The 14,343-nt window shown below is 40.9% G+C and overlaps 2 protein-coding genes across 2 annotated transcripts; one reads left to right on the top strand and one right to left on the bottom strand.

The window, feature by feature from the left end:
• Window positions 1-163: 163 nt before the first annotated feature.
• Window positions 164-9,382, top strand: cep135 (centrosomal protein 135). The gene is given in 26 exon segments (XM_040040541.1): window positions 164-463; window positions 1,392-1,543; window positions 1,633-1,823; window positions 1,941-2,108; window positions 2,212-2,353; window positions 2,464-2,548; window positions 2,638-2,766; window positions 2,864-3,079; window positions 3,179-3,244; window positions 3,338-3,488; window positions 3,566-3,795; window positions 3,888-4,043; window positions 4,131-4,268; window positions 4,360-4,437; window positions 4,548-4,699; window positions 5,507-5,622; window positions 5,709-5,863; window positions 6,765-6,820; window positions 6,939-7,050; window positions 7,052-7,108; window positions 7,211-7,321; window positions 7,433-7,618; window positions 7,758-7,967; window positions 8,086-8,288; window positions 8,373-8,477; window positions 9,223-9,382. Coding segments are annotated over 25 exon segments (3,486 nt in total). The 5' UTR covers window positions 164-463; window positions 1,392-1,430.
• Window positions 9,383-10,024: 642 nt separating this feature from the next.
• Window positions 10,025-13,784, bottom strand: chst14 (carbohydrate (N-acetylgalactosamine 4-0) sulfotransferase 14). Its single transcript, XM_040040555.1, has 2 exons — window positions 13,346-13,784; window positions 10,025-11,374 (listed from the first exon to the last, which is right to left on the bottom strand). Exons 1-2 carry the CDS (start codon window positions 13,640-13,642, stop codon window positions 10,547-10,549), a joined length of 1,125 nt encoding a protein of 374 aa, XP_039896489.1. The 5' UTR covers window positions 13,643-13,784; the 3' UTR covers window positions 10,025-10,546.
• Window positions 13,785-14,343: the final 559 nt, after the last annotated feature.

Genomic DNA, 14,343 nt, shown 5'->3' with positions numbered 1-14,343 from the left:
TTTTTTCAATGGTTTTCCAGTTCTTCTCTTCAGATGTTCTGATTTCCTGTTGGGTCCTCCCCTGCTTGATATTAGTCCCCCCTTCCCCGATCGAAAATATCTGGAAACGCCCTTGCGTTAATATTTACTGTTTGGGCTAAATAACTTTGTCGACACCACCCGTCCGCTTTCAGAACGGGCAGCACCGGTGCACAAAACACGCAGCTCCAAATACTTCCCCTAGACTCTTACTTCCATGGTGACGAATCCAAACCGGAGACCATCGGCGCTCTTTTCAAACCACTTTACCGCGGAAACGTGTCAACTCAGAATTGAAGATTGTCTAACACTACCAGAAAACATATATGATACGTTATAATGTGGCTCGTGCAAGCCAATGGTCAAAGGAAATGGAAACTTACTGTCGGTGATGTAGAATTACGCTGGACGGGCTAACGTTAGCCGCTAGGAAAGCACTTCCAGGGTAAGACAAGCTGTGATCGTTCTGGGATTTAACGCTAGCTCGTTAGTCGTCAAGCTTTGCTAACTAACAGGCTACTGCAGGCGACAAAACGACAACAAAAAGTTACCTCAGTGTTAATAAACGCATAAGGCTAATGTCTCTGATGAGCTAACATGCTTAATGTTAAACTTGCTGCTTAACGTTAGCAAGTCTTTTTAATGTTTGCTAACTTCTTTTAGCCATTCTATAAACTGAACACAGGCCTTATAGTCAATTATGAATAATAAACATTTTAGTAAATATCTTATGAATTTGTTTTCTTGGCTGTTCTTGCCACAGGCTAAATGTCAAAGTTGGAGTGGTCTAACTTGATTTGATACTTTATTTGGAGAGGAAACCTGGTTAAATGTGATCAGTGATAAATAAACCTGTCTTAACTCAGATGTGTTACAGCAAAATGTCTGCTCATGTTAAAATCATCTGGCACATTCAAAAAAATGTATTAGGTTAAGTTACTTATTGTTTAACGCAATAATGTTACCTCCAAAGTAGCTGGCAAACTAGAAGACAGTGATTGTATTTTTATGTTTAGCAGGAAAATTCTAAAATATTTACTTATGTATTTTTTTTTTCATAGGTAGGTAATGTAAGTTCCATGCAGATTAATTGTGCTTGCATATGTAATCATCTTGAAGGGTTCGTTTTGAAGCACAAAAGTGTCTGGAACTTGAAGTTCCTAAACACATTTTGGGAATAAACATGACCCATTCTATGAGAATGCTTCTTTGATGAGTAACATTAAACCTATTGGAGGGGCAAACGTGTTTTAAATCTTTTGGGGCCTGTGTCCCCTGCGTATCCCCTGAAATTTACATTCATTTTTAGAACAGCAACAAACAGATGTGAGGCAATACTGACATCCTTTTAACGTCATCTTATTTGTGATTAGGCTGATAGCAGTCACCAAGGTCAGTATCGGCTCCCAACCATGACCAGCAATGCAGAAAGGAAGTTTGTTAATTTGCGAAAACGTCTGGACCAGCTGGGCTACCGGCAACCGTTGGGAATCGAGTCACTGCCACTTGTGGAGAAACTCTTCAGGTGTGAAACCTCTGAACCATGTACCCTCATTCTCTTAATATCACCATGTGGTCCAGTGTAGTTCAGCCATGTCTTTCTTTGTGTTACAGTGACTTGGTCCACACAACTGAAAGCCTGCGCAATGCCAAACTGTCAGCAGGGAAGTCTGAGAAAGAAAACCGAAACGTTGACTCTCTTCTGGAGCCATACAGGACAGAGAATGCCCGGTTGGTCAGGGAAAACAATGAGCTACACCTTGAGCTTCTAAAATGGAAGGAAGAGAAAGAGCGTGTCATTAGTGGTAATAACTGCGTTATAATAAGCAACCACTGGCTCTTCAGCACAGTTTGAATCATTTTCCTCATATTCATCACCTGCATACACAACAGACAACATTTTTTTTCCTGTCTGGCTCCAGAGCTCAAAACCTACATCAGAAAACTGGACCATGAGACGACTGATCTGAAGTTTTTAAATAATCAGTATGTGCACAAGGTTCGCTGCCTGGAGAAGGATAGCAAGGCTAAATCTGAACGCATTCAGCAGCTTCAGGAGAAGAACCTGCAAGCTGTTGTTCAGACACCAGGTACTGACAGGGGAGGGGTAAGGCCTAAACTCTTAGATAGTGGACTTAAAATGATATTCCATCTAGGTATATTTAATCTTGACCCCTCTCGTGCTTTTAACAGGTGGAAAAAAACGCAGTATTCCTTTCAGACGGCAGAGAATGCAGATTGACGAGCTAGTACCTCCGTCTTCAACATCAGCTTATCCTGTGCAGCAACCTGATGATCCGTACATAGCTGATCTACTGCAGCTGGCAGATGGAAGGTTTGTTTTCTTTTGTGACTGAAAGTTGTTGTAGTTGCTTAATTAAATTGTTGATTATTAATGTTTGTATCTGCATTTATTCTGTCTGACTCGCTCCAATTTTTGTGTAGAATTCAGGAGTTGCAGGAAGGTGTTGTCAAATTGAAACTAGACCTTGGAAATGCTCAAGAAGTTGCAAAACATTTAAATACTCAGGTACGTTAAGTGGGTGCTTGTTACGTTGTGAATATTTTAAGTTGTCATAGAGGTAATCAGCTCTATTTTTTAAAACGCACTTCTGTTAGGTGGAGGAGAGGGACAAAGAGATTGACCGCCTGAATGGCGCACTTCATGGCGGCCGACCTCATGACATAATTTCTCTTGAGGCTCAGAACATCAGCAACGAAAAACTAATCGCCCATCTTAACCTGCAGGCAAGCTCTACAGTCACAGCATAAAAGTGGAGTAAAGAAATTTGGTTTGTACTAAACTACCAGCAACCATTCAATCTCTTGATATGTTTGTGTGCAGATTGATTACTTACAGGAGACCAACAGGACGCTGGAGCAGAAAATAGACGGACTGCAGCAGAAAAAAAAGGACGCCTCCACCGAAGTAGCCAATCTGTCTTTAAAGAACCTGGAACTGTGTGAAGAGCTGACGCACATCGACGACCTCGCAAAGCGAATGGAGATGGACAAAGAGCGCGTGCTGGAAACTGCTGACATGGAGCTACAAGAAACTAAAGTAAGCAATGTGATGATCCTGGAGTTCTTGGCTTAAAAGCATTCAGTGTAATTCATCCATTAAGAATGGACTTCAAAAAACAAACTGTTTTTTCAACAGAAAGAAATTCAAAGGCAGCAGAAAATGATCGAAGATCTGGAGGCTATTATCACAAAGACAAGAAGGGTAAGTCGTAGTATACACTGTTCTAACTCTAGATTTCCTACTTTACAGTATAATATACCTTTTGCTTAAACTTCTATTACTTATTTACTTCAGGAGCAATCTGAAAGTGACTTTGAAAAAGATCGTCTGAGAGATCAGCTGGTGGAGCTCAAAGAGCAGAATGAGAAGATGGAGGGACTCGTGAATTTCTTGGAGGATGAGAAAAACAGGCTTCAGGACAAAGTAGAGAAAATGATGGCAGCTGGTGAGCAGCAGTGGAAATACCTCAGCAGCTATATATGCATTGCAGTGTTTATATACGCACTTGATCTTATATCCTAGACAAAGAGCTGGTGCTGGAGTTGGAGGCCATGCGTACTAAATATGGCGTTTGTGGAAGGGAACGCTCTCCGTCTCGTCTCGATGCATTTGTCAAGAGTCTAGAGGAGGAGAGGGATTACTATCGCAAAGAATCTGAGCGTTACAAAAGAGCCAGAGGAGCTGGCGGTGTTGACATAAGCCCTAGCCGTAGCCCAAGCAGGGGCAGGAGTCCTGGGTCCAAAGTAGTCAGGGTAAGAGTCAATAAAAAAGAAACTAGCAAATTTCTAATTGAGGTAGTTTCATGTTAAACTGATACTAAAGAACAATGACTTCAAATTTTCAGGGAGGTGCTGCAGAAGCGGAGCTGCTTCGTGTAATTCAGGAAAGAGATGAGCTGAAGGTTGCTCTCTTGGATTTTGAGAAGCACATGGAGGACATTCAAAATAATATAAAGGCCCTGAGCAATGAAAGGGATCATTTCAAAACCCTCTTTAAACAAGTAAGTTTTAGATGCTTTACATTTGCACCAATAACACATTTGAATAAATCTTTTTGTTTTTACATGATATGATTCTGTTTCATTCAGACTCAGGATGAGCTGAAGCTTACCCGCAGAGTAGATACGTCGAGTAATGTTGTGAAACTACAGGAGGAGATCAAACGAGCAGAAGCAAAGCTCGAGCAGATGACGACTGAAAGAGACACACTGATGGAGAGGTTAAAGGTCAGTGCAAGAATACAGCCTTTAAATCTGCACGTGATTCTGATGCGCCGTTACAGCTCTGCAGACACATGCTGTGCACATGTATCTGCAGGTTGCACAGACTTCAGCTCTAACAGACAGACAAGGGGAAGAGAGGAGGCTTCTTAACCTGGAGAATGCTGTAAAGAGTGTGAGTTGGGATATTTCATTTAATAGGTTTAGTTATTTGAACCTTCCAGCACTTGAATTCTCACTATACTGTGATATTATGTAATGTTCATGTATATTTTTGGAGTGCAGCTGGAACGGGAGAGACTGGATCTCCAATCACAAGTATCCCTGCTAAAGGAGAGCAAGGAGGCTGCAGAGGAGGAGCTGAAGGTTCAGTCTGCTGCTATGGTCCACAATGGAGAGGAGGTCGCCCAGCAGAGGGCTGAGTCTAATGCTCTGAGGTTTGAATTGCTGGTTATATCAGCGGTGTTCACTTCCACTTGAGGATCTTTATAATGTAACCAACTAATGGTGCCATAGTTCAGTTCTGTAAAATGCTTTATAATATTGTATCACAAATTTATCACATTATATATGTGGTGCAGTGGAACAGTTTCTCGACACTTCACAAAACAAAAAGTTACCCTATTTAAATTTGACCCTGGAGGATACAAATGTGTGTAAATCTGTGTCTAACCCTGTGAATATCTAATGTCTTTAAACAGTATTCTCTTGGTGGCACTCCTGATCACTGGGGTTGGATATTACTGGGTTTTCTAAAGAAAACTGCTCATTAGTCACTGAATCCAGTCAGTGACTAAAGAGCAGTTTTCTTTAGAAAATAGCCAGTAATGTTGCCATCATAGCCAGATACACAGCTTTCATCATCAGTGATGATTCTTAGCATTAAACTTCTAGTTCAAGTTTATGTTTGCTCTGTGTGCAAGTCTAACAATGCAGATGGTTTTCTGTGAGTGGTCCGAACAGAACTTCTGGGAGCTGTGTTGGAAGCTGTCCTCGTGCACAAAGATATGACCTTGATTTATGATTTTTATAGGACGGAGTAGCAACGTTTTTGTTTTTTGTTTATTTTTAATCACACCAAATACAAAAAGTACCCAAAATGTATTAAGCTCAAAAATAGAACATATTGGTTTCTTTAGACTTCCTCATCTGAAACGTCATCATTCTTGATGCTGCACTAAGGGATTGTTATACTTGTCACCAGTTGTTGGAGAGCTGATGGGATTTTCCCTGCCTGTCTGTAGGCTGCTACAGGAGCAGATGGAGAAGTCACTGTCTGATACTCAGCACAGGCTATCTGTGAAGATGAATGAGCTGCATGCTTCCCATGTGCAGATAGAAAAACTTGAGGAGAGAATAGGTGAATATGTTGAAACAGTCATTATGCTTTTTTCTTTTTCCGTAAAGCTCTGTTTCCTGTTTGCTGAATTTTAGTTTGCCTTCCAGGGGAGCTGAGTCAGCAGAGTTCCAAGCACAAAGGGGAAGTAGCTGTTCTTCACAAGTCAATCTCTGCCCTGGATAAAGAAAAAGATGCTCTGCAGGATGAGGTGGATCAAAAGACTGAGAAACTGGTTGCTCTTCAGGAGGAACTATCCAACAAGGTAGTATTTTATTTTATTTTTATTTTTTTTTAAAGGTTCAAGATTAAAAACTTTTATGAAAGGATCGAATTTCATGTCCATATGTGAAATCTTAAAGGTCAAATCTCACATCTGACCCCTAATGTCCAGTTTATGTGACGGGGTGTGATCGCTGGATACTGTGCTGGCTGTCTCTGTGAAAATTGCTGTCAAATAATTAACTCTTTGAGGCATGTAAGACAACCACTTCCATAACCACTTCCAAAAGAAAAATATTTCAAATAAAATCATGAGCCTCTTTGTGCTCTACAAGAGCACTTTTCAAAACCATGTGTGCAATTGAGAGCAACTACGAGAGAGGAGTTGAGATGCTGAGAGAAACACAAGCGTACTTGGACCTGGATGGAGAATTGTGCTTGGACGCTGTGTAAGTCAACTGTGCCTAGTATGCGTACACCAGTTCAGTGTTTTGTGGCCCAGTCTTTTGGGTCAAAAGAAGAGTGGATCTAACTAAATAGCTCTGTCTTCTTTGTCCCTCCGGATAAACTTAATGGATTTATTATGGGAGTAGTGGGTCTGAAGCTGAGACTGAATCCATGATCGAAACATTGAGTGTGTCACACAAGAACCGGTTTATAACTGAAAGCTTTTACATAACTAATGGAGAGATGTGTCCACTCTAGCTATTGTTTGCAAAGAACATATTATATGAACTAATCTGTGGCTCAAGAAACAAACCATGGATTTGTACAAAAAGAAGGCTTTGGATGATGAGTTGTACTCATACACTGGAATCACATGAGGAAGGAATAAATACAGTAACTAAATACACATGGGTTTTCTATTAAAATGCACTTTGCATTTGCATCTAAAACATGTTATTTAAAAAATTAATGAGGTAAACTCTTTGATATTTACACAGGAAAAGACCCTTGAAGACGTGAGACTCACAGTCACAAACATGGACAGCTCGTTAGCGTGAGTACTGTGTTCTTGGGGGTCAATGTCGGTTTTATTTAAGTAAATATTAGGATAAAAACCCAACGTAAGAAATAAAGTTTTTATTTTTATGAACCAATATTTTAAATTCTTTCAGTCAGCTTCAAGGAGCGTTAAACAGTCGTGAGAGGGAGTTGAACAGCCTCAGGAGACAGCTGGATGCGTCTCAGGAGGAGCTGGCTGGACTCAGGAGAGAGAAGGAAATTACAAGTCCGGGAGAACAGGAGACTGCAAGATGACCTAGCCACAATGACCAGGGAGAACCAAGTAAATAAAAAAATCACAATTACTGTAATCAATGTTGAGTCTTCTGTGTCATGTACCAAAATAATAGAAGTGACACTAGCTACTTGCATCTTTTTTGTCCAGGCTGTACATGCAGAAATGGAAGAGTCTTTACATGAGAAGGATGAGCTCAAGTTGAGGCTCCATTCTTACATTTCTGAAGTGGCCAGAGTAGAGAAGCTGATTGCCACAAAGGCAAGAACATATCCCTGTGCTCATGTATTTTTTGTTTGCGGCTTTACACATGTTATAATTACCTGGAAGCCCTTGTAGAAGCCTTCTTCTGACAGCTCTGTTGACCCACAGGAGCAAGAGAACAGGGATTTGTTGGAGCGGTTCAGGTTGTCCCACATGGAGATGGAGGAGCGGAACCAAAAGTTACAGCAGGCTGAAGGCCTCAGCAACTCCATCCGCCTGGAGCTGCTCTCTTCAGACACAGAACGCAGACACCTCCGAGATGCAGTCGGCCAACAGGAAAAGGAAATCCAACAGGTGAGATGTGGCACTGGAAAAAGATTACAGAGACGTTTCTAGCTGCTATTCTAGGTAAACAAGTTAAATGAATGTTAATTTCAGTCTTTAAACAAATGTGTCTGAAATGCACCCTTTTTCACTTTTCTGTTTCTCCAAGCACATGCAGGCGATCCAGGCTTACGAGGCGCAAGTTTCCTCGTTGGTTCGTGGGATGTCCCGATTAGAGGAAGAGCTACACAAAGCACAGGAAGAGAAGGCTGCTCTCCTCGCAGATCTGGCTTCAGTTAGGGAGCTATGTGTCAAACTAGACTCGAGCAAGGAGCTCACTGCACGTCAGCTCACCTCCAGGAGCATGGACCTCGAGCGGGTGAGGCTTGCTGTGGTGCCGGCTTATTTATTACAGTGTTTTTTCTGGTCTTGGCAGGAAACTGTTCACATCCTGTTCTCCTTCAAACTTAATTATGATATTTGCTTTTTGTTTTTAGGTTACAGGAGAACTGGAGGATGTCCGGTCAGAGGCGGAGATTCTCAAGAAGCAGTTAGCCAGCGAGCGGCTGACTGTGCGTAACCTCGAGACGCTGCTCTCCACAAATCGGCAAAAGGAGTTTCAAACACATCTGACAGCCAGCGAACGAGAGTCAGAGCTGAAAGTGCTACGAGACAGGCTCACCTTGGCTGACAGCAAAACGTAAAAAAAATCCCGTTCACTCTACTTGTTAAAAGAAATCTCCTTCCTAAAGAAAAAGTTGGTAACTTGCGTGTCTGTGTAAAGTGCAGAGCATGCCAGGGAGGTGTCCCAGCTCCGCGGCAAAGTCTCTCAATTGCAGACAGAGATTGACGTTCTGAAAAGGCAGCTGACCACTGAGCGCTTTGAGCGGTGAGCTACACGACTGTTTGTCTTTACAGTGATGCTTATAACAGCAGTTTCTCTTTGGGGATTAATAAAGTAACCTATCAGTCTATCTGTGGGCGTTATCGATGAATCTGACAGCAATTGTTTCTAGATTAATCAAAAAGAAATCAATCTTTTCATTACATGAGACCGAAAATCTCAAAAGTGCCAAAAAAAAGTATTTTTGCAACTCTATCCATCCCATGAAACCACTTACTAATACAGAGCAGGTGATATCAGTGTGTTGCATTGGAAAAATGTCATTATTAATTTTTTGGGTAATCACCTAATGTTAACTCTGAACCAGAAATGTTTGGTTATCAAAATTTCACCCTGAGTGCACCACATCTGTCAGGATTGATGCAATATTCCATCATATCACTCAGCTACTGGAGCTTCATAACACGAGTAAATACAGCTGATGTAACAGCAGTCTTAAATATCATTACACTAAAAAAAAAAAAAAAAAAAAAAGAGTAATTACGTTGGGTTTTTAATTTTAGCTGTAAATAACTGGCCAGTCAAATACATTTGAAGTTGGATGAAACGATTTCTGACATTTAATTCTCCAAAACAACCTCACTCTTCATTTTTACCCCTCAGCCGTAGAAGACTGATGGGGTTTTGTCATCACCCCATCAGGTCAGATCAACTTTGTAGCTACAAGGACGTGACCGCAGATACAAATATTCTGATGCTGTTTTGTTGCCTCCTCTCTCTCTCACCTCAGTGAAAGGGCAGTTCAGGAAATGCGCAGACAGGGTCTGTCGTTCTCAACCCTGCAAACCTCATCATCCCTCAGCGTCTCCAGCAGCTCTCACCACATCTCACCAGAACGCTCCATCCTCCGATCTCTTGATCACTCCACTGATAAATCAGCAGACAAGTAAGCCATAAACATAACAATTTGGGAAATAAGGTGAAAGACGTTTAAAACCAATATGATCTGATAAGTTGAGGCTGAAAATGTCGAGGCTTGATTTATTGCCATTATTATGACTATTATCATGTGTTTAAAACCTCTCTTCCTCCCTTCTGTTTTTAGGAGTGTGAGCTTCAAGGATTGATCGGAACAAAGATTAAATGAAGGCACTGACAAGTGAGTCAGAACCCACTAGAAGCTTGTGAGTGATGTCTTGACTTTGGACATAAAAAAATGAAGGCCTCTGTAAACCACAGTTTAACCTGTGGAGTACCTCATAGAAACTTTATTGTTCCGTTCAACAAAAGGGCAACCAGGGCTGAAATAAATAACGTTTGTACTAAAGGTGAAGATTTTTCTAACATTTCTAACAATGTTTTTTGAATGTGTTACTTGCACTGTAGATTAAGTATTTTCTATTGATTTAAAAACAAAAGCTTCATAAAGAAGTCCCAAAAAAATGAATGTGATTCCCACCATCTTTAACCACATGTAGCAAGTGTTCATTTTGTGTGAGGTTTTTTTTTGTATTATGTATATTATTGATGTTTTTAACAATGCTTAAATTATTCATAAATAAAGTAATTAAAAACTGCAAACGAACATCAGAAAAGGTAAACTTCAGTTTTATTACATGGTAAATAATCTCAGTTACATCAAAGAGGGAGAGGAGCTGGCAACGAGAGGCTGCGATTGAGCATTAAATAAGCTTGATATGAAACCCTTGACCATCCCAGCACATGGTGCGTGTTTTAGCCTGCTAAACCACTGAATGCCCACTAAAACCACTGAACAATTTCTTTCTAAGGTCTACAGTGTATAGAGCAACAAATAAAAACACAGTTTGGTCTTGCAACCATATTAATATTTCCATTGTTGTATACTGAGCAGATATAATTACTGTAACAGCTGACATAACGTATGGTTTGGTTGACCTTTTCTTTTGAATTTGATTTCAAGCTTTAGTGGTTCTGAAGTCAGGTCTTTCTCGTCCAATAATCAGCACTTTTAAAAGGCACGCGGACATCAAGTAAACCTGTGTAACAGCTCTGAAAATACAATTTGTTCCTTAAAAATAGTACAAACGGTTTTCTATAAAAAGAAAATAATACAACTTTAAAGCATTGCTCATTTAATGCCGACAGTGTGCAGCGGTTGTGTTGGGGAGAGGGTATGTGAATAGAGAAAAGTCTAAAATGTACTTGGGCAGGAGTTCTCTCAGTAGCTTCTGTGGTAAGCTGCATAAATAATAGTGTATTGTTTCCGTGGTGACCGGCTTGTACCACGTTTGCCTTTCTGGAAAGTGAACATGAGGAGGCGCTCCAACATGCTGGAGCACAAACTCCGCGTCGCTTTCCAGGTGCTCGTAGGACCCGATGAAATCATAAGAAACAGCACAAGGTTGGCATAAGTTATATATGGGCATCCAGTGCTCATTCATGCGCTCCACGTCCTCGTCTAACAAGTAACGAACAAACTCTGCAAAAGTCACGTCGTCTCCTGTTATAGCTGCATCCTTAGCGCGGCCTTTTCTGTAACGCTTTATGATCTCCACGCCGTACTTTTTCTGGTAGGACTCTATCTCGCCAAACTTGTTCCTGTATGCGGAAAGCAGGCGCTCCATGGGCTCTCGCACAAACATGAACTTGAAGTAATGCTTGAGGCGGTAGCGGATCTCTTCGGGCTTCAGAGAGGACAAGAAGACCAGGTCGCTGCGGTGGTCCATCTTGATGTTGACGTCCACGTTTTCCAGGGCTCCGCTCAGGACCTTCAGAACCCTCTTCCAGTTGGAGCAGGCCACTTTGGGGACGTAGCAGTAGAGGAAGCGGTGCTTGTCGTTCACGAGGACATGCTGCAGCAGCGTCTTCCTCTGTAGGAGGCTCAGTGACCACACACTGTGGGGCATGTTCTTGTGACTGCACATGGTTTTGATGGTCCGGTTACGGATCTCCTGGAGGATCTAAAAGTGAACAGAAATCAGTGACTTAAAGCTTTGTTCCATTAATTTTACACAGTAAGAACACTCCCTGTGTTCATATACCACTTTGCATTTAATCATTACTTATTATTTGTCTCTGGCTCTCTTCCACTGTGAGTCTTTAGTCCCATCTCCCTTCCCTCACATCTGCCATGGCCACAGCCGGTCTTGGCAAGCTTCTTCCTGTTAAAAGGCAGTTTTTCCTTCCCACTGTTGCCAAGCGCTTGCTCATAGAGTATCATCTGATCTCGTTTTCTCTGTATTATTGTCTGGTCTTTGCCTAACATTACAAAGAGCCTTGAGGCAATTGTTGTGATTTGGCTCTCTATAAATAAAACTGAATTTAATTGAACAAGCATCAAATAAAAAAAAAAAATACTGAAACATTTGTCACTGAGGTTCAGGATATCTCAGTCCTTCTGTTTTCCTCGTATTGTGTTCGCAATAAACCTGAAGTTGTGTATGGCAAATACATGTTTGCACAAGTAGAAAATACTTTGCCGAGCCAGCCTGAAGAAATTTTGACAGTGTCTATTAGCTGATAGACTGGATTTCACTTGTGACTCTAACAATCAATATAAACAGGGAAACCTTAATGGTGCTGTTTGAGGACAGCTGGACCATTTAAATCTTTTTATATAGATATTTGACTCTGGCTGTTTCTTGTATGTCTCCTCCTCCCATTTATGGTTACATGTCAATATTTGTGGGTTTCCAAAGCATTTCAGCAACTGTACAATTGCAAATAAAGCCTCGTATATGGTGTGAATCCCCTTTAAGAAGCCTCCAGTGGTGTGAAAGTGCAACACTTTTTACTGGGTAGATGTTTTGCAGAAAAATGTCACGATTTAATCTTTCGTTACAGACTCTGGCCACTTTAAACTTTTTATAGGTGGATGTGACTGGTGAATTTACTAAGTTGTTATTATAGTTGATTTTTACTTTATTTAATTACAATTTTTAATTTGAAGTCCCATTAGTTTCCAGTTTTAGTTTCTTTAAAATAATATGGACATTGAATTTAAGAATATAAACAGTGCTTTTTCAAGGCATTTGACTCAGTTGTGTGGACTTCCTGAGTGTCAGTAAATATCTGCACCAAAATCTCATGAGGCAGATAATGACATGGTCGTTTCCTGTGTATTTTTCCATTTCAGTTCACTTTTGAGTGCTTAATATGATTTCTGTTTTGAGTTAAATTATTTATCCCAAAAGTTGGAAATCTCAGAAGGAAATGTCTCAGAAATGTAGAATATTACACTTAATGGGAAAATCTCAGTAATTCACAATGTAATATGACAGTAAGGAGCTTTAAAGTTAACGTGAATGCTGGTATTAAGGTGGTAAACACTTTGTGCATCCGTCCCTGTTAGAGGGGAGCTGAAACGTGTTCAGAGCATGTCCAGTAAGTGTTACCGAGGGGTGGTCGTGTATTATTCACAGCCACTCACCAACTCCTTTTATTTCTAATTTTAGTTTAGTTTTAGTTCACTAAAGATCTTTAAATATTATTTACTGCAGTAATGTGGACAGGAGGGTTATGATCCCCCCCCCCATACAGTTATTAATAAATAGGCTGTTGATTTTGTTTACTCATTTCAGTTATTACCAGCAAAATAGTTGCATGTTTAATCATTTGGGAATTTACCCAGATGATTACACCCCCCACCACCGCCAATGTTCAGCACAAAGTTACGCCCATGAATGTGGAGTGAAACTACATTTGATCAGGGGCACCATGATGTCAAAGTTGGCTGCAGGGATTCAAAGATGGTGTTTAAATCGAGCGTTCACGGAAACCAACCAAAAATCTACCTTTCAACCATTTCACTGAGGAAACTGCTCTAAGGCTCTTAAGCCTCCGGCTTATCACCGATCAGCAACTATTACGAAATGCTGAAATATTCAGACTAAATCTAAGCTAAATCTTCATGTGGGGTTACATTCCTCTACCTGGGACTCCAGGTCCGCCGCGTCTGGGCTGCGTCCCCCCGCCTGCCCCCGGTGGAAGTCTAGTCGCCTGCCGTTACTGCGGGGTGAAGGCGTCTCCATGCCGTTTAGCATTCCCTTCTCTATCATGAGCAGCAGGCCTCCGGATGCTACGATGACCAAGAAGGTTAACAGCGACGGCAGCACGGCGGAGCTGCGGCGGCCAGAGCTCAACTTCATCGCTGACCTGAAGTTTATAACCGAACCGCTCCGCGCTCCTCCGCTCCTCTTCATGCCGTACTCCTGCCTCCGAGGGAGCATACTTTGTGTCCGGCTTGTCTGTTTGATGCCTACCAGGTTTTCTAAGTTGCTCTCTAACTACAGTAAAAACCCGTTTGATACCTACCACGTACCCATACTTAAGTTCAAAAGTGCACGAAAAGTGTTTTTGTGTTTTAATATAAGCACTTCCTGTTTTGACTGTCAAAATAAAAACCCCTCAATCAGGGGTAAATCGGAGTCTCATTTTTTGCTAAGAAAAAAAAAAACACTCTCAAAATTGCCTAACAAACCACAGAAGGTTTCATTTCTAATTTATTGAGAATACACTTACAACATAGACGGTAAACTACTTGAGATTTCATAAGAGAAATAAGTGCAATTTTTAGTGTGATGATTTAAGTTTTCCAGTCTTCGTCTGCATCATCTCTGAATACATGTGCATTAAGTTACAGATCATAGGAGAAAGGCACAAAACCTTGTGTAGTTTTTTTTTTCCCCATGTAGAATTTTTGTAGTAAAACAAAAAATGTATTTTTTTTTTATTTATGATGCAAACTAGATTGTTTGAAGTTGAAAAATAAATGTAATAATTTCTGTAAAGTGCTTTTGCTCGCTGTTTTTCAACTGCGCAAACTGATCAAGCTAACTAGAATATACAGTTTCAAAATAAAATCCTTACTGCTTTGTTTTAGAGAGGGGGGGGGGGACCAAAGTATCCCTATGCATGCTGGTGTATGTAG

The sequence above is a fragment of the Simochromis diagramma genome, unplaced genomic scaffold (genome assembly GCF_900408965.1).
Source record: "Simochromis diagramma unplaced genomic scaffold, fSimDia1.1 OVJJ01000026.1, whole genome shotgun sequence".
NCBI lineage: Eukaryota > Metazoa > Chordata > Actinopteri > Cichliformes > Cichlidae > Simochromis > Simochromis diagramma.
The sequence above is the reverse complement of the archived record's forward strand: the minus strand, read 5'-3'. Positions and strand labels throughout refer to the sequence as shown.

Coding starts and splice junctions, on each gene's coding strand:
- chst14 (XM_040040555.1), bottom strand. CDS start 13,642: ATGCTCCCTCGGAGGCAGGAGTACGGCATGAAGAGGAGCGGAGGAGCG. Junction 11,375..13,345: donor CGGCGGACCTGGAGTCCCAG/GTAGAGGAATGT, acceptor GTTCACTTTTAG/ATCCTCCAGGAGATCCGTAA.